Source organism: Hesperophylax consimilis, chromosome 26 (genome assembly GCF_061612785.1).
Source record: "Hesperophylax consimilis isolate HC1 chromosome 26, BYU_Hcon_1.0, whole genome shotgun sequence".
In the NCBI taxonomy this organism is placed as follows: Eukaryota; Metazoa; Arthropoda; class Insecta; order Trichoptera; family Limnephilidae; genus Hesperophylax; species Hesperophylax consimilis.
Window position 1 is genome coordinate 15,635,565 of NC_142861.1, and position 23,131 is coordinate 15,658,695.

The 23,131-nt window shown below is 33.7% G+C and overlaps 1 protein-coding gene across 1 annotated transcript in view; it reads left to right on the top strand.

Moving 5' to 3' along the window:
* The window catches only part of Rim (Rab3 interacting molecule), a 166,483-nt gene that overhangs the window by 37,045 nt on the left and 106,307 nt on the right, over positions 1-23,131 (top strand). The window contains exon 3 of the mRNA XM_089647651.1: positions 795-1,281. Within this exon, the coding sequence (XP_089503777.1) occupies positions 795-1,281 (487 nt within the window). The remainder of the gene's footprint in view (positions 1-794; positions 1,282-23,131) is intronic.

Below are 23,131 nucleotides of genomic sequence, written 5' to 3' on the forward strand. Positions count from 1 at the left end.
ATTATTCAACGAAACTCGAACAAAATATTGTCAGATGGGTTTTCAAACTTTGACAAAGGATAAAACATTGGTGACATTTGGGGAAAATATGAACAGTAATTTTTTTATTAAAAAAAATGTTACCGGACAGCAAAGTGCCCATAACATTTTTTACTCCAAATGTGTTAAGGAATAGCTGGTAAAAATTTGTCGGGTACGTGCCGATACGCCCTGTATAATAGGAACAATTGAAACTTCTGGATTATCTATATGTGTAGTTGTACATAAATAGTATTATGTTACATACTATTCATTGAGTAATTAGGAACATATAAATACAGTGGAGATAAGTATTGACTGATAATAAATATCAATAAAGGGAAAAACAGGCATTGTTCCTTTCCTTCTCTCCTTTTTAAAACTTTTTATGGTCTGGAAATGTGAACTTTAGATCACATATTTTTTGGTTGTTCGTCTCTAAACAAATATTTTCTCTTCTATCAAGCCTTACCTGAAATTGCCTCCCCTAAGCTGAACATCTCATCTCTTATAATTCTGAATTCGACTCCAATTCTCTCTTTCCTCTCTCCATAACTAAGTGATAACCTAAAATGCCCTCGAAGGGTGAAAACAAGAAATGTTTGAAGAAAACGAGGACAGGACGAGACTAGCGACATCTATTGATTTTCAAACTAACCAATACCCAGACTTAGTCAAGTGCAAAACCTTTGCAATCAACAGCTAAATAAATAAACCAACAGAGGGCAGCTGTTAGCCTTACCAAATTACCAATGAATGATTATCTTTTGTTCCAGGTAATATGGGTGTGCATCCTCTGCCGAAAGAAGCAAGAACTACTCTCTAAGACTGGTCAGTGGATGCATAAGGGGGCCGGACAGGACGCCATAATGCGCCGGATAGAGGCAGACATGCGGGGGGGCGAAGTCGTGGGCACCCTCGGGCCACCCGGCCCCCCGGGCCTCTCACAGACCGTCACCATAGCCGGCCCCGACAAGAGACCTAAACTTGAAAGAGCCCACTCAGCAGCGGAGAAGGAAAATCTCCCACTCTTGCAAAGATCAGGCAGTGCTTTGAGGAGACAGTTTAGTCAGCAAGATCCTAGACAAGCAGGGGAGCTTGATGGATTGATGAGAGCGCATCCTCATTTGCTGCATCCTAGACAACAACAGCAGATACACCCTAGTAGCAGGTCAGCCAGGAGAAGGGCCCCCAATTCTCCGTCCAGTTCTGATGAAGAACTCAGGAGTACTCCGGATTGCCCGAGCGATGAGAACGACAAAGGTAGGTCTTTGATTTCTGTGTATCGCTTGACGCTTGTCCATGGATCGATCCCTTAGCTTGGTGCTTCAACATTGGAGAGTTCAACTCAACTGAAGAGCACTGAAGTAAATATGATGACAAAAACAATAAAATAATGCATTAATTTTTTTATTTATTTTTGCGAAAACGGTATAAAAACCAATATGTTGCTAAGGTGGTAAATACATTTAGAAAAAAAATTGTTGACCTAATAAATTTGTTCAGCTTACATGTAGGACAAAAAGGGTACACGTAGGTACATATAGTTTAACGTTATTACAATACTTGTACTTAAATGTGTTGTAGGATGTGTGGAAAATATCCACATTTTCTGCGAGGCAATTAAGTTCATTAACCTAGTACAACATCTCTGCAGTATCAGGTATGTTAGTTCTGCACTCTGAAAGAATAAGAAGTATGTGTTGGCGGCAAGGGACATAACATCCTATTTTACAAATATTTATACACAAAAGCTTATTTTGCTGTCCTGTAAGGATATTTATGCATCTATTTTTTCTAACTATTACGTTGTTCATAATTAATTCAGTGCTCTGCAGTTGTCCCGATTTTATAAATAATAAATATATTATATATCAACGCCATTTATCCTAAAAATAAACTTTATTTTACGAATATACAAACCGGTTTCGAAGCAAGGGCTTCGGTCGCGTTTGTATCTAATAGTAACTAAATTCTATATGTTTTAATGTGTATTAATTATAAAGCAGAATTTATTCAATTATAATAATAATTTATGAATTAAATGTTTAAAATATTTACGACTTATATATTTACATTATAATTTTTAAATGTGTAAAAATTCAATGTTATATTTTTTATTGTAATATTATGGTTTTCACACAAAAAACGAAAGTCTTCAAATGAACATCGCAAAACGTTTAAAAATGTGATAAATAAAATATATATATATCGTACATTTTTATCTGACCAACAAACTTATTGTGTAAATAAAGCTTACTGCGTAAAAATCGGGTGTTTTTATAATTGAAATTAGTTTCATTACTAACTTTTTGATGTAATAGATATTTGTCAAATGATTATACGAGGTCCAATGATGATGCAGTCCATAAAGTAGTTCTGATGCTAACCCTGACGAGCATATGAGGCATTGAGTCGAAAGTGGAAGATGAAAATTTCACTTAAATAATTAATCTTATTAGTGAAATTAATGTGGTTTTTGTCGTTTAGTTATGCTGTAAAAAAATCATCACGATAATGTTTTTGCCGTGAAAATCTCAAATTACATTTATATAATGTCATAGATTTTGCGTTCTATAGTTAAGATTGTCGATTGAAACATAGAAATCGTAAATGTTTTACAAAAATTTTGTCTCCACTTTTGAGGATCTGTTAGTGTAACCATAGTGGATTTTTTTTAAATAATGGGCGATGAGCAACATCTTTTTTAGAGAGAAAAGGAAGAAATATAACCTTTGAGCAATCTTACCTTATGTCGTATATCAATGAGTAGGTAACTTCCAATAATGATACTGTAACTTTGGATTCATATTAAAACACAAATGTATATTATGAAAAGTTATTAAAAAAAACATGTAAAAGACCTGTAGGATCTATCCTGAAAGGGCTCTCTACCAAGCAGCAAATAGAGTAGATACTTCTGGTTCCTTCTCGAATGACACATGTGCTGGTGCAACAGCCATTACTCCATCCTTCGACTGATGATCTTGGTGATTCTTGATCCAAGATTAAAGAAGTGAATTGGTCTTGGTTTAGGCCAGGAACTCTTCACAGTAATGCCGCATGGACAATAGACATTAACATGATCCTATTAAACGTTGGAAAAGGACATAAAAATTCGACCTTTTTTTAGTATGGTTGGTGATTATCTAATCATTCCGGGAATAAATTTGCATCACCGATGTAAGATATTCCGATTACTTTGGATTAGAATTGTTCCACTTTTCAAAATAACATCTCGTACTGTATTGGTTCGTCAGTAACAGGAACAGGAACACGAAACGAAAGCTCCTGGTTCGTCCTGGGTTTTAAAATACTCGTATAAACAAATATCGGCTTATCAGTGCATAAAAGCAGAAAACAGACCGATGAAATCTACACCCTAGCAAATATAATACAGGGTTTTCCAATAAGTGGTGTTATTTTGAATAGCCCGCTATTTCGGTAGATGTTACTTTTGAAACTGTCACTTTTTGACATTTGAAATGTAGAAACTACGTTATTAATAAAAATGGAACGATACACGCTTCAACAACGCATTGAAATTATAAAAATTTACTTGAGTGAATCAAATACATATCATCTTGAGTGAAGAGGCCCATTTCCACCTCGGTGGCTTCGTCAACAAGCAAAATTGTCGCATCTGGGGCTCGGAAAACCCAAGAGTTATTGTTGAAAAACATTTTTATCTTCAACGTGTGACTGTTTGGTATGGTTTATGGTCCGGTAGAGTCATTGGACCTTACTTTTTTGAAAATGAGGCTGGAGCAACAGAAACGGCGAATGGATTGCGCTATTGAGAGATGATTAATGATATTTTATGGCCGGAATTGGATGGTATTGATCTGGACAACGTTTACTTTCAACAGGACGGCGTGCCACACAAGCAACGAAACCATTGATCTAGAACGGGAAAAATATCAAAATAACACCTCTTATTGGAAAACCCTGTATAATATAACCTTTGAAAAATTAATATGGTAACCTTTGACTTTTATTGATATTTGCACGCCTACGGTTAGGGTTTATTGTACGAAGGGAGGTTTCAGGAAGGTGTTACATAATATATATAGGCGTAGATTCTAGATAAGTATTAGGCAGGTTACAGGTAGGTTCTAAACAAGCAATGGGTAGGTGCTACATATGTAGTAGGTTGATTATAGTTTGATTTTCAAAATCGTATTATTTAAGAAATAAACAGTGTTATAAACGAAAAGTATTTCCATTGTAATATATAACATTTCATTTATAACCAATTAATTAATTCATTGAATTAATAACCTTTGTATGTCATATAATATTATCAACAAGGTCCTTAGCTTTGTTGACAATACTATATGACAAACAAAGGTTATTAATTGTATGTCATAAAGTATTGTCAACAAGGCCTTTGGCTATGTTTTGAGGGCTGCAAAATACGTACTATTAGTACTAATAATAATTTACTCAAATTTATAATGTTATATAAATCTCCCCTTTTCAATATTCATTCAGACAACATTGAAAAGATTCAACACAAGTTCCTATAATAATAATAATAACATAAAATTTGCCTTTTCTCTCCCAAGCACGTTCATTAAAAAACATAAATACATATATATTAATAAAATAAATACACGAATTAAAAATAGCATTACCAATTACATGTGTTCTATTTATGTTCTCTGTGTGTGAACTGTATATAAATTTCTCTAATACACAATAAACAGTGTTAATCTCAAGTGACCTCTGAGGTAAGTTTGGTTCTCTATCTATAGTATCTGCCTGTATGGAATATAAATAGCTACTAATATTTTTACATTCTAACGCAGCACTACGTTCGTTGGTCGAATGCATTGTACATCTAAACAAAGTCACTATTCGCGTCTGTCTGTTTGTGCGCTTAGTTCTTCTAAATTGTGCTACGGAGTTTGATAGGGATAAACTATCATTTAGAGATTTTTTTCTGACAGGTTTATGTATATAATACATGGGTATTATATTTATAAAAAGTAGAGAAAAATCTATGTTTTGTAATCATGTCGTAACAAATATTTTTGGGCGCTTCCATATTGTGCTAACTCTGGCTAGACCTTATGAGATACATCAAAATAATGTAATACGGAATTCTATATCTTGAAAGGGCCCACAGAATAGTATGTTTAGTATATGTCTGTCTTCTAAGGACAACGTGCACACGTGAGCTAAACATACATAGTTTTGTATTAATGATCGACGAATCGGTGGACACAATCTGTTGGCCATAAGTTAAAAATAGTTTGTTTTGCCTATAGTTAGTAATAGTATAGATCACTGTAGAAATATATTATATATTTGTACAGCGCCCTTGACGTGATTTGTCACTAAATAACGGCTCTATAAAATCATACATCAACTTATCTAACTTATTGCATTATCAATATCGTTCTGGCTATCAACAACGCGACCGTGCTCGAACAGACCTATGTGACCCGATTAACACGAGCTCCCGAAGCTCACGTTATGGAGTAGTAGAATAATTATGGTAAATTATGTTTGTACCTCCTAATATTTTTCTATAGAGTAAATCAAATTTGAAATTGTTTATGTGAGGGGTGGTATACGTCGGCGTAATATCTTAGTTAATATTTTTATTATTAGTTTCTGTTCGCATTTAAACCGATGAATTTTATTTAAGGCGATGCCATACGTAGTAATGCAAAATCATGTGTTTTTGGTTTGAAAATTTGGTCGCCTAGAAATGTTTCAGATGCTTTAATTAAATACTGCGAGTAGAATACATCTTGGCCTTTAAAAGAATCGAGTATTTTTTAGATAAATCTTTTTATAGGCCCAGAAAAAAATAATGTATAAGGCCTATGAATACTGCTTTAAAGTTCAAAATCTCCTACTTATGAACCAATTTTCGGTTATAATTTGATTGTATAATATGGAAAATTAATTTATTTATAAAATGATTGAAAAAAAATTTAATATTTATGCCTGAACATCCACAAAATAAAATAAAAGGCACTTTTTGGCCATGTTTTTTTCTTGCATAAATCCAAACAGGCGGATGGTGTTAAGCGGGAATTTAAACCTTATCGTCATCTACGTAAGGGTTGTTATTGATAGCGGCTCAATTTAAAATATTACACGACTTAGTGCATCGCCTTAATTTGGTTTTATTGTTAACTCTCTTTTGTTAATGTTAATATTTTATTAAATAGCTTTAATTTTTATAAGTTCTAAACTAGTTCCAAACTTTCGATACAGTGTTCTAACATACATTTAAAATTATCGTCTAATATTAGATTAAAAAACCCTTTTTGTTGAAAAAATAGTTCTGCCATTAGTTCTTTATTTGGTCGCTTGTATAGTTAGGCGTGTCGAGCTGTAATAGCAAAGGTTTCTAAAACAACAATATTTGAATTTGGAATGCGTATTTGATTTAGAATTTGGTACTGCTGATTCTGCATTCTCCCGCCAGGCGGCGCAGCTGGTCGAGCGCCGCACGTCACCACCACCCACTACCCCCGCTCGTTCCGCCACCCTTCCCCGTTCAGGTTCTAGACTACATCCCCACCCCGTAGAATTCGCCCACAGCCGCCGAGGTAAAAATCCCTCCCGCTACGATGGGCTGTGAACAGGGATGTATAGTTTGCCATTTTGGCGAAGTAATTAATTTATTACCATAGGTATTTATAAAATATCTTACCTCCAAATTAAACAGTATCTTTGTTTAAATCTTCACAGCAAAGGCGAGTAGTATCTGATTTATCATTTATACATAGAATTTTAAACTTAACATCGACTGTACCGAACTTCTAATTACTTTTAACATATATTTGAGACGTACAAGACGAACAGCGCTATTCCACACGCTTAATTACAAAACAAATTAAGCATTTAATTCCCCATTTAATCGTGATCTTCACACATTCAAAAATAACTTTTAAATATAACTTTTTCGGACTCAAATTGCGCAAATTTAAAAGTGGCATAATGTCAATAATATAATAAACTGTTCAATACGCATACACACACACACACATTGTTTCATCACTGTAACCAATGTACTGTTTGTTTATATAATATCAAACAAATAAATAAATTAAAGAAATAATTGAGATTGGCCATGACCCATAATTAGTATGGAATCGAACGCAAAAAATTGTGGTAAATATTTTGGTCTCAGACCATAGCCATCAAAATTGATAGACTAGCCTATCAAGGAAAGGAGACCAAAATTGCGCGGAGGGGGCGTGAACGCCTCCCTTTCTGTAATTTGTCCATAAATTAATATGACAGAAAACGGGGAACCATTGTAATAGCACTATTCAGTCCGCGAAAACAATTCTGCTTACGAATTACTAGTCCTTTTTACAATGGCGCGCAAATTGCTGACATAACTACATATCCCAAATTGGATTAACAAAAGTTCGGGCTGTTTCCAAAACTAAATATTATGTTGCACAATTTGCGTTATAATTTACCCACTTCATTCCATTTTAGCGTCCCTACGCAACCAGGTTTGAAGGCGTTTCGGTTTTTTATCTGCTTTTACGAACCTTCCGGTCAGGATCAGGTAATTTCAATGTGCACTCTTCAGCGTTCAACGGACGACTTATCATAAATGAACCACTACGATTGATGTAAATTATTCAAAGCATTTTCAAATCCTTCTGGTGCCAAAAATATGGTTACTTGGTTTGCCTCCAGCTCGTCGGAGTGATACCCGGATTTATTGTTAGTGCAAGTCTATTTATTCGTGGTCTATGATTTAGACACACTCTTAACCACTCACGCTGCTTTGTTCGGTTTTGCCAATAAACAGCTATTACCCGTAGACCCAATTTGTTATTTTTTCGAAACAGCTCATATGATCTCATAAAAATAGTTGTCTCCCTTACTGTCATGGTTAGAAATATGTTCTAAACTGTGTAAGAAAGAGAAAACACCACGCATCTATTCAAATCTTGAAGTTAACCACAAAATAATTAAATGTACACCTCGCTGAAACCAAAGATTCTGACGCTTGTGATTATTTTTATATTTAACGATAAAAATGAGGTGGTAGAGTATTTATAAATAGCGAAAAATTGATGTTTATTATTTGTTTTGAGTTTTTTTGTTCCAATTTCATTATACAGGGTTTTCCAATAAGAGGTGTTATTTTGATATTCAATCGAAAAAGATCAATGGTTTCGTTGCTTGTTGTCTTGTTGAAAGTAAACGTTGTCCAGATCAATACCATCCAATTTCGGCCATAAAAAATCATTAATCATCTCTCGATAGCGCAATCCATTCACCGTAACTGTTTCTCCAGCCTCATTTTCGAAAAAGTAAGGTCCAATGACTCCGCCGGACCATAAACCGCACCAAACAGTCACACGTTGAGGATAGAGAGGCTTTTCAACAATAATTCTTGGGTTTTCCGAGCCCCAGATGCGACAATTTTGCTTGTTGACGAAGCCACCGAGGTGGAAATGGGCCTCATCACTCAAGATGATTTGCATTTGATTCACTCAAGTGAATTTTAATAATTTCAATGCATTTTTGAAGCGTGTATCGTTCCATTTTTATTAATGGCATAGTTTCTACTTGTCAAATGTCAAAAAATGACAGTTTCATAAGTAACATCTACCGAAATAGCGGGCTATTCAAAATAACACCTCTTATTGGAAAACCCTGTATTTGGCTGTACCTACCGTCTAATGTCATATTGACAGCAGATGATAGTTGTATGATTATTCAAAATGGCTGCAAATTAGACCGAAAATTATGAGTCTAAATTTAAGTGAAATTCACATTTAAATACTCTTTATTCTATTTCCGGTAATTTTAATCATTTTTTTTACAGTGTTTAAGTTTAAACTAAGTATTGTTTTTATTGATGATACATACTAAGAGAACATACCTTTCACCCATTTTACTGCAAATCTCATCTACACGTAGCAGTGCCCCGCCTTTGTTTCTGCCACGCATCAAACCTAAAATTGGCTCCGCTGCTTTGGCTGACCGTATAGTTTATCCGTAGATCATGCCAAATCTCTGTTTGTTTAAATAATTTCAATAGAAATTCCGATGGCTTAGCTAAATTTCAATAATGAACTCATCTCATTGACGCCCAGTTCATTAGCAGTGTCGCAACGTGAACCCAGTCGAAATGGGCCGCCGCGTCACCTCATCGCATCAAGCACATACGTCCCAGTGACGTCAGAGAACTCCCTGTTCCCCTCCCCGAATCAGTGGACGGGTTTGATCCATTCTGAAATACGAACGAGCTCGCCTGCGCCGCACAACACCCGCCAACAGTTCACGAGACACCTCGCCAAGGGGTGAAATCAAAACCACCCCCACCCGGCAAACAGATCTTAACCATCGTACAAATTGCCATGACTCTCTTTACACAGGGGTTGAAAATACCTTGCTGTTTTTCCAGCCTTGTTCACATTTCAATATGGCGAAATTTATTCGAGTCTCAGTCACGGTTGGTTTTCTTGGCGGAATATGGCGCGTTTGGGCCGATTTTAGTGGTGATTCTTTATGAAAATATCGCAAACGTAGAAAAATCAGCAATTATCGCTTATTGCGCATCGTAGTTCTTGTAAAATCTTTTCGAAAAGCGCCGGTTTTCGTGTGTTTTGACGGAAAGTGAAGCCGCCAGCCGTTCCGGACGAAATGACGTTTTTACCCCGAGTTTTTCCGTCGCTGGAATTTTCGCGTGTGAAAAAGATTGCTAGGGAATCAAAGACGTGTTATTGTGAACATTTATAAAGAAATCGATGATATTTTCAACAGAATTCAACGCTTATCTCTGTAAATACCAGTTCTCCTTTGTTTAAACCCTTAAATTGCGCGTATTTTTATACCAAACAGTAATCCAATAATTTATTCATGAAAGAAAGCTCGGTACAACACGAACGAGCTATGTTTTGTTATTAATTTCTTTGATACTAATTCAAATATGGAAATAGAATGTTTTTGATTTAAAAAATAGATTATATTGCGTTTTTCTCCAAAGCGATTATAAATAAATCTCAATTTTTGTTTTTGTTCTTGAAACATAACCATATTTTGTAGATAAAGCGCTTGTATTTACCAGTGATTGAAAAAAATAATTTAATCTTTGGGTTTTTGTCGGGTTTTGTTTGTTTTTAGTAGATATAAATATTGCGATTCTGACGCGTAAATAGTTTTGTGAATCAAATAAACAACTATTTCAACATAGTGTTCCGTGAATCATGTTCGATAAAAGTGAGTCACGAATTAGTAGTGAATAAGTGAATTAGTTGAAACATGTCCAAGGTATTGCAATGTCGTAGTTGAAGTTATGGTGATAATTTGATGCTTTAGTTGAAAAGAAAATCAACGTAGTTGAATTAGATAATACAATAATACACCAGTTCAACATTTTAAACAATGACAAAGATAATTCGGCGTTACGGCCAAAACGACAAAAATAATCGAGTGATCAGTTCGAATGACGAAAAGGTTTTGTGTAAATAGTTCGATTAACGAAATGGTTGTGTGACTTTGGATTTCTACAACATAGAGTACTGAACAGGTTAGTGGAATCAGTCATTTGCTTACAAGATAATGTAAAAAACATCACTTATTTCTGTAGACACATATCATATCTATTAATTTTTTCATCGCTACTATCATATGTTTTTCTCTTTTTTAGTAGGGTAGGCAGATAGAATGAGGCACTACAAATTTCAACCTTAGGACAACTATTTTTGGAAAATTTGTAAACGCTAAAAACGCAAATTTTATTTTTAAAACATTTTGTATCAGTTAGATGACAATGAGAAGTAAGTAATTTTAGTTTCTGAAAATGAAAATAATGCATATTAGTAACTATTCCGTCAATAAAATGGATAATGGATGTTTGATATAGGTAACGATATTAGTAGTTTAGTTAATAAAATCTTAATTAATCTCTAAATCAAAACGTTAAAACCTATTTTATTCATATTTTGGTTTAAATAAAAAAAAACTACCCTTAAAACTTTGCGTCAATAAGCCACCGACAATCGATCGTACCAATCGAACGATCGATTATAATTTTAACGGAATAATTATTAAATTAATTATTTTCCATTTCCGGAAACTGAACTACTTACTAACTTCTCATTATTAAGTAACAATTACAATACGTGTCGCTATTTACTGTATTTGTGTGGGTTTTTGTAGCCAATTACATGACTAAATGACGACGGTCAAGCCTTAGGTCAGTAACATCATCAGCTATCGGAAGGTTGAAGGAACCAAAGCGCAGTTTTGATATTAAGTTTGGAAATCTAAGATAGTATAATATGTATATAATATTATAGACTTTCACGAACTAACATGAATTAAAAATTATCAGGAATCGTCATAAATAATAAAATATTAAAAATTCTAAATTATATTTTCACAAAATGTTCAACACAAAAAAAACTAAAAGTTATGCCATATTTTGATTAATAAACTTTTTTAAATGTAAATACCGCACCAGAGTCCCAACTTCTCTCTACTTTTCGGAAATAGTGAGACAATGATAGGGATATTTTCATAAACTATGAATATTGTTAAAATGTGTGGAAGATTTGAAGTTTTTTTTTCAATGTTTCTGATCATTGTACCAAACATTTGAAATTTCAATATTTTCATCCGTAATTACTGATTTTAAAAACGATCTAAAACTGCACATACCGAAACGGTTCCAACTGGCTACAAAGTCATTAAGACATCGTCAGACGTCGTCCGTTAATGCCGCCAAATCTCTAAATACTAAAAAATTAAGTTGCTATCCGCGTCTGGCTGTTTGTGCGCTTAGTTTTTCTCTACGCAACGAATTTTTATGAAGTTTTCAATATAATTTAGAGAATTTCTTCTGAAAGGCTCATATATATAAAACATGTAAATTATGTTTATAGAAAGTAGAGAATAATTAATTGATGTTTTGTAATCAAGTCGTAAAAAAATATTTTCGGGTGCTTAAATTGCTAACGCTGGGTATACCTTATAAGGTACACCAACATAATATACTACGGAATTGTATATCTTGAATAGGCCTACAGAAAAGAAAGTGATGATATATGTCTATCTCCTAAGGTTAACCCCAACAACGCCGGGTAAACGTCAGCTAATATACGAATAAAAACGAACTGTTTTGATGGCAAATCGAAATTGATACATTTTAAACCGTCGTAGAAAAATTATTCGTCAACATAAAAATAAAATAAAAATACCTTCAATAACGTAATTTTTTTCGATAATGAAAAAAAGTGAAATACCTTGTTAAGCAGTTGTTAGGTTGAAGGTGAAAAGTAGGGATTAGAAGGAGATGGGGAACAGTAAAGAGAAAGAATATCGGTTACCAAAGACGGCCAAAACCATTGCAACGTTTGGATACGGTGAATTACAGTCTTTCGCCAGGATTTAATTGACAATGTATTTTGTAAATTAAACTGTATTTTGTTTTCTTTGAATAAGGAGCAAAATTGGATCACTTTTGTCTTTGACAACCTCCAGAAGCCTTTTTAGGGGTCAACGATCAATTTGATAAACTCCATAATAGATAGACAGACGTCTAGTGTTTATGGAAATATACAAATTAGCAATGAAACACATTTCGAGGTCAAAATGAAAATTAATTTACGAATAATATTTTTATGTTGGTTTGTTCTCTGGAAGTTTCGTCGTGTTGTGATACCTTATCTGTATTGAAACAACGTTTTGAATAACCTTGTTGTGTTCATCATCAGAGCAAACAAGGGATTACTTGTGATTAATTTAATATATTTTTTAAGGCGATTCAATTAATTCAAGCAATTAAAATACTTCATTTTACTACAGCAGACGCCCGAATTACCGGGCTTTGATTGATGGGATTTAACTATCCCAGTAAATTTAGAATTTGAATACCTTTATGCTTTTAACGTCGGCCATCTGTATTTTTAAAACAACTTATCCTAAGATTAATAAATATTATCAAGGATTATTTTATTTTAATTTTAACGGGCTTTTTTTATTTCTTTCAATGTCCTTCGTATTTGGTTACGATTCAAAAAGTAATCGATTACTGCATCGAAGTTGTAACTTTCTCATTACTTTAATTAATGAATTGCTATATTTACAATCCTTCACATTTAGTTCTCTCAACAGTAAAAAAAGGATAAATTAATTTGTCTTAATATCTCTTTATGTGATACGAGAAGTAACTGTAATTCCAATAATCGTCCTTCCCAACTACAGCCTCCGAGGCTTCTGTGCGTGGGAGTTGTACAAAAGTACTCACAGCCTATAAATAGCTATAAATAAATTTATTACTTCGATGTAAATGGAAGTCAATTCCAAGTGGATAATATAACATTTTAAATGGTTTTTATTATATTTGTAGACTATACTTTAATGAACAAGAAACGATTTATTTATGCAAACTTATTTATTTATTAGTAAACCCTATTTTATAATCACATTCAAAATCCAACCTACGAGTGTTAAAACCTAATCTAACCTAACCTAACCTAACTACAGGGTTTTCCAATAAGAGGTGTTATTTTGATAATCAATCGTCAAAGATCAATGGTTTCGTTGCTTGTTTGTTGCCGTCTTGTTGAAAGAAAACGTTGTCCAGATCAATACCATCCAATTCCGGCCATAAAAAATCATTTATCATCTGTGAATAGCGCAATCCATTCACCGTAACTGTTGTTCCAGCCTCATTTTCGAAAAAGTAAGGTCCAATGACTCCACCGGACCATAAACCGCACCAAACAGTCACACGTTGAGGATAGAGAGGCTTTTCAACAATAACTCATGGGTTTTCCGAGCCCCAGATGCGACAATTTTGCTTGTTAACGAAGCCACCGAGGTGGAAATGGGCCTCATCACTCAAGATGATTTGCATTTGATTCACTCAAGTGAATTTTAATAATTTCAATGCATTTTTGAAGCGTGTATCGTTCCATTTTTATTAATGGCGTAGTTTCTACTTGTCAAATGTCAAAAAATGACAGCTTCAAAAGTAACATCTTCCGAAATAGCGGACTATTCAAAATAACACCTCTTATTGGAAAACCCTGTATTATCATTTTTAATTTTAAAACAAATAACATGACTGATCCTTTGATGGGATTATGTCTATGAATATCGCACAAGAATTCCAACCGTCTGGAATCCCCAATCGGGTATGTTTTGAGGCTGAAGGTAGTGGGGAGAGGAAGGAGATAGGGTAGGGGAAGGTGGGTAATTACCTGGTTATTAAGATCTGGTCACCAAACACGGCTAAAGCCATTTCAAGCAACGTTTCAATTCTGAATGGTTGTCTTGCACCAGGGCGATATTGAGACATCTTCCAGTCTGGAATGTGCCGCAAGTATACTATAAATTATTTTGAAAGAATAAATTAAAATAAAATTTACTTGCGCACGCCGGGATTTGAACCCGCGACTATCAGATTGCTAGTCGCAATCCTTATCCCTCGACCATGGAGGCCATCAATTATTTTATTTTATTTTTTATTTTATTCATTTGTTTAACGCCCAGAGGGCTTTTACATGTAGGTGGTACAATTTTAATGACAGTTTTGAAACATGAGAAAGAAATATTAAAAATAAAAGAACATAAATTAAAAAATACAGCGATTTGAATGGCTTACAAAAATATAACTTCCATTTAGGAATAGTGTTTAAATAGGTCTTTTGCGTAATCCACAAAATTCGCAAAGTTAATATTGAATATATCGACATCACCTAAATATTGGTTTAAGACACAATAATTGATTTCATGCACTTTATGCAGCTCTTTCGACTGCTTAATTATTTATTTGTTGTTTGGGAGCGGCGCACAGTGGGCTGAAAAACGCCTTTCATAGACATAGAGACTTGAATTTTCAAGTGTATTTTTTTGGCCAGAAATGGATTCTGCTGATCATTACTATGCTATAAAATGTCGTACGAAGCAATTGCTTGTACAAATGAAGGAGTTATAATTTTTTTAAGAAAAATTTGTATGGCGCTGACATTAAAAATGAGGCTATCTCTGGAATCGTAAGGTTGGCCGTTCTATCCTTACACACAGATAATACTACTATTTATTTGTATTTTTTGACATACTTCATATTGTGAAAAAAACCCTTTTTAAGGTTGATGATTCATTTTAATGCTTAAATGCTTTTAGGCTTGCAGTGTAAATAAAATATTGTAAATTAGACAAAGCATACTCATATGTAAAGCATTTAAGCATTAAAATGTATCTTCAACATAAAAAGTTTTTTTTTCAACTTTGAGGATTTAAAAAAAAAAAAATCACAAGTTTCGCCACAATACAAAGTATGTCAAAAAAATACAAATAAATAGTAGTATATTTGTGTGTAAGGATATAATGGTCAACCTTATGATTTCAGAGATAGCCTCATTTTTAATGTCAGTTCCATACAAATTTTTCTTAAAAAAATGATGACTCCTTCATTTGTACACGCAATTGCTTCATACAAAATTTTATAGCATATTAATGATCAGCAAAATCCATTTCTAGCCAAAAAAATACACTTGAAAATTCAAGTCTCTATGTCTATGAAAGGCGATTTTCAGCCCACTGTGCGGCGCGTGAGTATCAAGCCATTGTTTCGGAAATATTTTGATATATTAAGTATATATTATATACTAAAGACCTTAAAACTAAGTATAACATTGATATTTTTTAGGTTATAAACGTTATTTTTCTTCGTGTAAACCGTAGAGCAACTATCGAAAACTGTACGTGTATTTTGAACGTCGTATATCGCCAAGTTTCAAGTATTCTCTAGCCAAGTCAAGGTCTTCCTCAAGTTTACTGAACAAAAGAATCGGTATTGAGAGGACGAAATAAACGTGCCTGTTACCAGTTGACATCTAGCAGACATGTGTATATGAATTTATATAGCTAGGTACTCGAGTTTGCTGTATAATTAATTAAAAACTAAGATGTATTTTGTTTTTAGAGGTTGTATATATTGCAGCCAGAGTAGATAGGGAAAATATACAGCATGTTTTAAAATTGTAAAAAATACCGGTAGTTATTTAAATTCAAACAACGTAAACATTTGGTCTACCGTTTTTGATAAACACAATAAGTTGACTCAAACAAAAAAAATGCTGTTTTGAAATACAAAGAACAGGTTTTTTTTACGATATTACTTCCATTTAAAAATGTATTTTAAAACTTAAAAAAAAAGAATTTTGGATGAGAATTGAACCTTCCTTTCCGGGGACCGGAGATAAACCGCATTATCGACCTTGCCAAATGATGATCGCGAAGGATTAACATTTATTTCGTAAATTAACTCTTGTAATTTCGTCCGATTTCAGATAAATGTATTCACGTCAAATGAGGATCGTAGAGTTTAAAGGGTCTCCTTTAACTGACGTTTCCCAATCGCCCGCCAAACACAAATATCAACTCATTAACCATGGCACCCTGCTAAGTCACCAAATGTAGCGAACACTTTGAGGTGACTTAAGGCAGAGGTGTAAGTTATCCAATAAATGCTTCCCGGGGCGGCGGTACCCATATCCGCTTCCCAAATAAAAATATTGTTATATCTGTAAAGTTAAAGATCTGTTTGTATTTTCGAACGGTGAGCTCTCGCATCATGAAATTAGCGCAGTTCTGAAACTTTAACATATTTTCAACTATGTGCTATGGAATTTAGAAATATTTAACTGACTGTCACACAATAAGACAGCATGATTATTTAATTCTTTTTGAAATTTTTATATTTTACATAAGAAGTACTGTACATAACTAGTCTTGTATGAGTTTATAAATAAGGTAACAATTATTTTATAAGCAATAATTATTAGCCTGAAACACTCCACATTGAAAAATCTCCTGATAAAAGATACATGACGCCAACGGGACTCGAACCCGTGTCCTTTCGATTTCCGGTCGACAGCTCTGACCACTGAGCTATGGCGGCTTATCTCTTATCCGCGAAATAATTCAATATATACTAGTGTTTCATTCAACAATTACTGCTTGTTACATTTTTTCACCTGAAAACAACCAACTTTATTTTATATGAGAAAGGCATTGTAAGTGCTAACTCTCTCACTAGATGGCGTTGAGACAAATTACCCTTTGTCCTATGCATAAAAAAAATATGGTCTAAAACATTATTTTACCAAAAAAATAGTAATTAATATTTGACAAGTTCAAGTATTTTAACCAATAAATGTAGACAATTTGTCTCGACGCCATCTAGTGAGAGAGTTAGCACTTACAATGCTTTTCTCATATAAAATAAAGTTGGTTGTTTCAGGTGAAAAAATGTAACAAGCAGTACCTAATTGTTGAATGAAACACTAGTATATATTGAATTATTTCGCGGATAAGAGATAAGCCGCCATAGCTCAGTGGTCAGAGCTGTCGACCGGAAATCGAAAGGACACGGGGAACAATCCCGCTGGCATCATGTATCTTTTATCAGGAGATTTTTCAATGTGGATGAGTGTTTCAGGCTAATAATTATTGCTTATAAAATAATTGTTACCCTTTGTGCTATGCATAAAAAAATCTTGTCTTAAACATTAGTTTACCAAAAAAAATTAATTATAAATAAGGGTTTAATTCGTATATTTCTATAGAAGCTATAAGGGAACTATACCGTAGTTATACGATAGTTATATGGTTGACGGTTGATTGGTTTACAGGCGACAGCGGCTGTCTGCTGCGGTTTTTGCCTATATGTCAGGCGCCGCCGCTAATGAACGATGACGTTACGCAAACAGGGGTGGACTCACAAAAATTTCTAGTACCTATAGGAACTTTTGAATTTGTAATGCAGCAGACCGCAAGAATATGATCCAAAGTTACAATCTGCAGACCGCAATAATATGTATTTTTTTAAATAACTTTATTGAGTAAAACCTCAAACTGTAATATTTAATTTCCCATTAGCTCAATCGTAGAGCGGTGCCCCGGCAAGGCAAGGATCCTAGGTTTGAGTCCTAGATGTGACCGTATCCTTTCTGATTTTTCTGTTTCAGATTTTCGTTTAGAAATTGCTAATATTGTCTTCATTAATTAAATATTACAATTTGAGGTTTTACTCAATAAAGTTATTCCAAAAAATAAATTTTCATTATAGACTTGCAGAAAAGTTAATGGATGTCGCACATTGAAATAAAATAAAAAATAAGAAAGGTTTATCTAAAAAGACGCTGTCTAGATTGCATTTAGTTCGGGTTGAATCTTGCGATTATACATAAAGATAGTTGCCAATAAATAATGTGCGGTGAAAAAATTAAGACATTGTGAGTAGTTCTTATTCGAAGTATAATACAGTTAAAAGTAACCTAAGCGGATAGGGTCCCATTAGCTCAGTGGTAGAGCGGTGCCACGGCAAGGCAAGTGTTCTGGGTTCGAGTCCTAGATGTGACCGTATCCTTTTCTGATTTTTCTGTTTCAGATTTCCGTTTAGAAATCGCTAATATTGTCTTCAATAACGCAATAATATGATCCACAGTTACAATCTGCAGACCGCAAGAATATGTTCTACAGTTACAATCTGCAGACCACAAGAATATGATCTAAAATTACAATCTGCAGACCGCAAGAATATGTTCCACAGTTACAATTAGCTGGCTACATGATAATATTATGTGAAATGCACATTCATTTCGATGTTTATATTGATAAGCAAAAATTTAGTTTTTCAACTTATTTTCGTGAGTTTGGTATCTAAAATCCAGGATCATTTTAGTGCAGTCTGATTTTCTTAATTTGAAATATATTTTTAATCAGGTCAAAATTTGTCAATACTTACAATAAAACAAATACGAAGGTTGGGAATCAAACCAAACAATCTTAATGTCCAAAAAACATTAATTGCTTGAATATTTGAATAACTTAACATGACTTAATAGGTGAAACATAATACAGAGTTTTCTAATAAGAGGTGTTATTTTGAATAGCCCGCTATTTCGGTAGATGTTACTTTTGAAGCTGTAATTTTTTGATATTTGACAAGTAGAAACTACGCCATTAATAAAAATGGAACGATACACGCTTCAACAACGCATTTAAATTATTAAAATTCACTTGAGTGAATCAAATGCAAATCATCTTGAGTGATGAGGCCCATTTCCACCTCGGTGGCTTCGTCAACAAGCAAAATTGTCGCATCTGGGGCTCGGAAAACCCAAGAATTATTGTTAAAAAGCTTCTCTATCTTCAACGTGTTACTTTTTGGTGCGGTTTATGGTCCGGCGGAGTCATTGGACCTTACTGGCTACTTACGGACTGGAGCAACAGTTACGGTGAATGGATTGCGCTATCGAGAGATGATTAATGATTTTTTATGGCTGGAATTGGATGGTATTGATATGAAACCATTGATCTTTTACGATTGAATATCAAAATAACAACTCTTATTGGAAAACCCTGCAGTACAAAATGTTTTATTCCTTGATATAGTCAAATTGTGCAACGTTCACGAGTTAGATGGGTCAAAAACTTTACAATAGTTTGGTTTTCTCGAAAGGGGTTGGTTTTGCTTTTCTACTTTGGGCGCGGAGAAAACTTACTGATAAAAAATATTGCTAACTTATTAAGAATCTCTTCAAATCATTCGTATTCCGGTTAAAAATGGGATTGCAGGCCATTAACGAATAAATTGATCAAAATTTTGATAGTATCGGAACACGTGTTAAAAAAATCTTAATATTTTTGCGTTTCGTGATTATATATCATTCATAAAAAACACGTGTTCCGATATTATTACGAATTTACTAAAAGTTCATTGGGAAGCAGCCTGCAGTCCCATTTGTACCGGATTAATAGATGTGATTTTTAATAAATCAGCAATACTGGATAGAATAGAAGACTGTAAAAAATAGGTTACGTTTGGTTAGGTTGGTAAGAATTTTTTTTTCTTCACTTTCTTCAACATTCTGTTTTGTCCATGTTTTGTTTTTTCACAGAACCCTTATTCGGCTATCGCCTGTAGACCCATTTTTTAAAGCCATGTTTTAAAATTTTACTGATAGTAAAATAATTAGTACTTGAACGGCGCTTGGACTCGTTCCGGTACCAGTGCACCCCTGCCTTTGAATTGCATAACTTGCAATATCTAAGTACGAGGAACATTCGCAGCCAGCGTAGATATGCAATGCAATTTGCAATGCAGCTACAAACAACTAATTGAACGCCATTCTGCTAAATGCATAACTCAAAACGGATATAAAATATATTTAAAGTTAAATAAATTTAATTTTCTATACTTTATACTATTTTTTTGATGGTATCTAAAACATTGACGAATGATTAAAAAAAAGTTTTACATATTTTACAATAAAAGATATAATTTTGTTTTAGACCACTTTAAAGTGATAAAACAAATAAAATAAAAGATATAAATTTGTTTTAGATTTATCCACTTTAAAGTGGTCTTAAACAAATTTATATCTTTTATTGTAAATAATGACGAGCCACAAAGTAAATGCTTATTACAAATAAGTTATAAATATATTTGATTATCCTTGGTAAAGCAGAGTGCTGATTGAATCTGTGTTCACGATTTGCAGACCAAAATAATGAACAGTAAATTATTATACTAAATTATTAAGAATCTCTTCAAAGTTTTTGTAATCTGGTTAAAAGGGGTTTTGCAGGACCTTAACGAATGACTTAAAATAGGTTTCCTGAGAAAAACGTGTTCCGATGTATTAGGAATTTAATATTTATAGAATCTGATAGTTTATAGTTTATTTAGTTTAGTTTATTAGGAAACGGCCTGCAATCCCGTTTTTAACCACATTTCCAATAAATTCAAAAGATTCTTAATAAATTAACAGTAATCATTTTCTCCATCTGAAATAACACCGTCTAGAATCAAAACGTTGCTTGAAATGATTAATTAACCGTGTTTGGTGACCAGATCTGAATAGACAGGTACGTTTCAACCTTTCTCTTGATCATCTCTTTCCATTATCTACTACCTTCAGCCTGCACCAGTGCACCCCTGCCTTTGAATTGCATAACTTGCAATATCTAAGTCCAGGAACATTCGCAGACAGCGTAGAAATGCAATGCAATTTGCAATGCAGCTACAAACAACTAATTGAACGCCATTCTGTTCTGTTCACCCCCATCGAGGATGCCATAGTCTCACTGGCTCCAGACGGTTGGGAGCAGTTAGCATGCTTGAGCGGTATGCATACGTAAAAAAAACGCAAGTGTAACCTTGCCTGACTTCGTACAGTAAGGATCATTTGGAACTCGGTAGTGTGCGGTATTGTATATTTTTTAGGTTTATGGACTTAGGAAAGTAATAGTTATAATAGTTAACTTAATAGTTTATTTACAGATATGTAAATACGAATGTTTGAGGGAGCGTGCTAATTTAAAAAAAAAGTGGGTGTGTCAAGCCTACGCAAGACAGAAGTGAAACTTCTAGTATTCCTCTCTCTCTATTTTCATTTCATCATCTCTATTTTCTCTCTTAGGTTAGTTTGAAAATTAGAGGTTAAATAATTCAACGACGAAGCATGGATTTGCTTTTTCTAATATTTTCTTATAGATGAATGACGTTCGATTAATGTATAGTTCCAAAAATTTTCAATTTATTCACAAGTATACAATATTACATAAATAACAATATTACAATTAAATATCTCGTCACTACTCATTTTTAACACTGAAATTCTGTACCAAACCGTATGAACCACAATTTATGAATGTGGGTTCTGTTGGTTTGTCGGTTTCTTACCTTTGTCGTCTGCGCCTCGAGCCGGTACAGCCGAGATGTTCCTGGTCTCGAGGAACTGTCTCACCTTACTGCAATTGCTTTCCTCGAAGGTTCTATCGGAATTATCCACATTTTCGGAGGCAGCACTACTCACTAAAACCAGCAGCAGCAAGCTGAACGCACAACACGTATATTTACACGGCATTTTAAACATATTTTTTAAAGTTTATAACAACTTCCTCGACAGTAAACAATATTTATATACTGGAATACGAATGGAACGGCAAAGCGCGCGACGCGAGCGCTCTCGACGGACGACTAAACCAGACTGAACGGCGGACGGACGGTACAGGAAAGCCCTGTCCACGTCTGTACCACAGCTAAGGCATGCGCCAAACAAAATTATACTACCGAGTAAAAAAGTACTTAAATAAAACACATAAAAACTTTTATGCGCATGCTAATGATTTGTTGCTTTTACTGAAAACAGTGAACGGTGAACGGTGAGCGGTGGTGGGGGTACCCGCATTTTCGTGTCGATCCTGACTCGGTTTTACTCCGTCCCCGAAAATCCATTACGCGCCTAAAGAAGTTTCACTTCAAAAAAAAAAACAACATTAATTAAGCGAAAATGGTAAAAATATTTAATAAAACACGACTTGTTTGAAATAGAGCAAAAATCTTTCGACAAATGCTTTAGTTGCATTTAAAGATGCATTGTGAATTTTTTCATGCCAATAACACATTAAATAACAGAAAAAAACTTTTTTTTAATAATTTTCGGAGCTTAGCAATTTTTGATCGATGGAATTTCATATGATTAACGTTTTGGCATAACAAATGTTTAGATACCATCTTCAAAAATCATTATATTTCTGCATTTCGTCATTGTATATTATCAAAGCAAATTCAGATGCATGAACACGTGTTCCGATATATTAGGAATTTACTAAAAGTTTTATTAATAAACGGATTGTAATCCCGTTTTCAACAGGGTTACCAATAATTTGAAGAGATTTTTTAATAATTAATAACACTCGTTTTTCTCCATGTTATATTAACTTTTATATGAATTTTGTATATCTTTTAAGTATTTTTGGTCAGATAAAATATGCTACATCTTAGAGGCAACAATTATAAATAATAAATTGTTAGGTAAATGATATTAATATAACACACCAATACGTTTCTAGCGTGGCTACAGATATGTAAATTGCTTGAGAGGACTTTTACTAAAAGGACAAGATTGTACGCTTTCTTTGTATTTATGTTTATATTTTAAAAATAATAAAATAAATGGCTTTTTGTACATACTAATAATAATAATAATAAGATAAATTGAACTTGCTGAAGTGTTGTTGTTTTCTTTGGTTTTGTTATGTTTATTTTATTTCACGTTGAGAATATCTACGAGATGATGAAATGATTTAT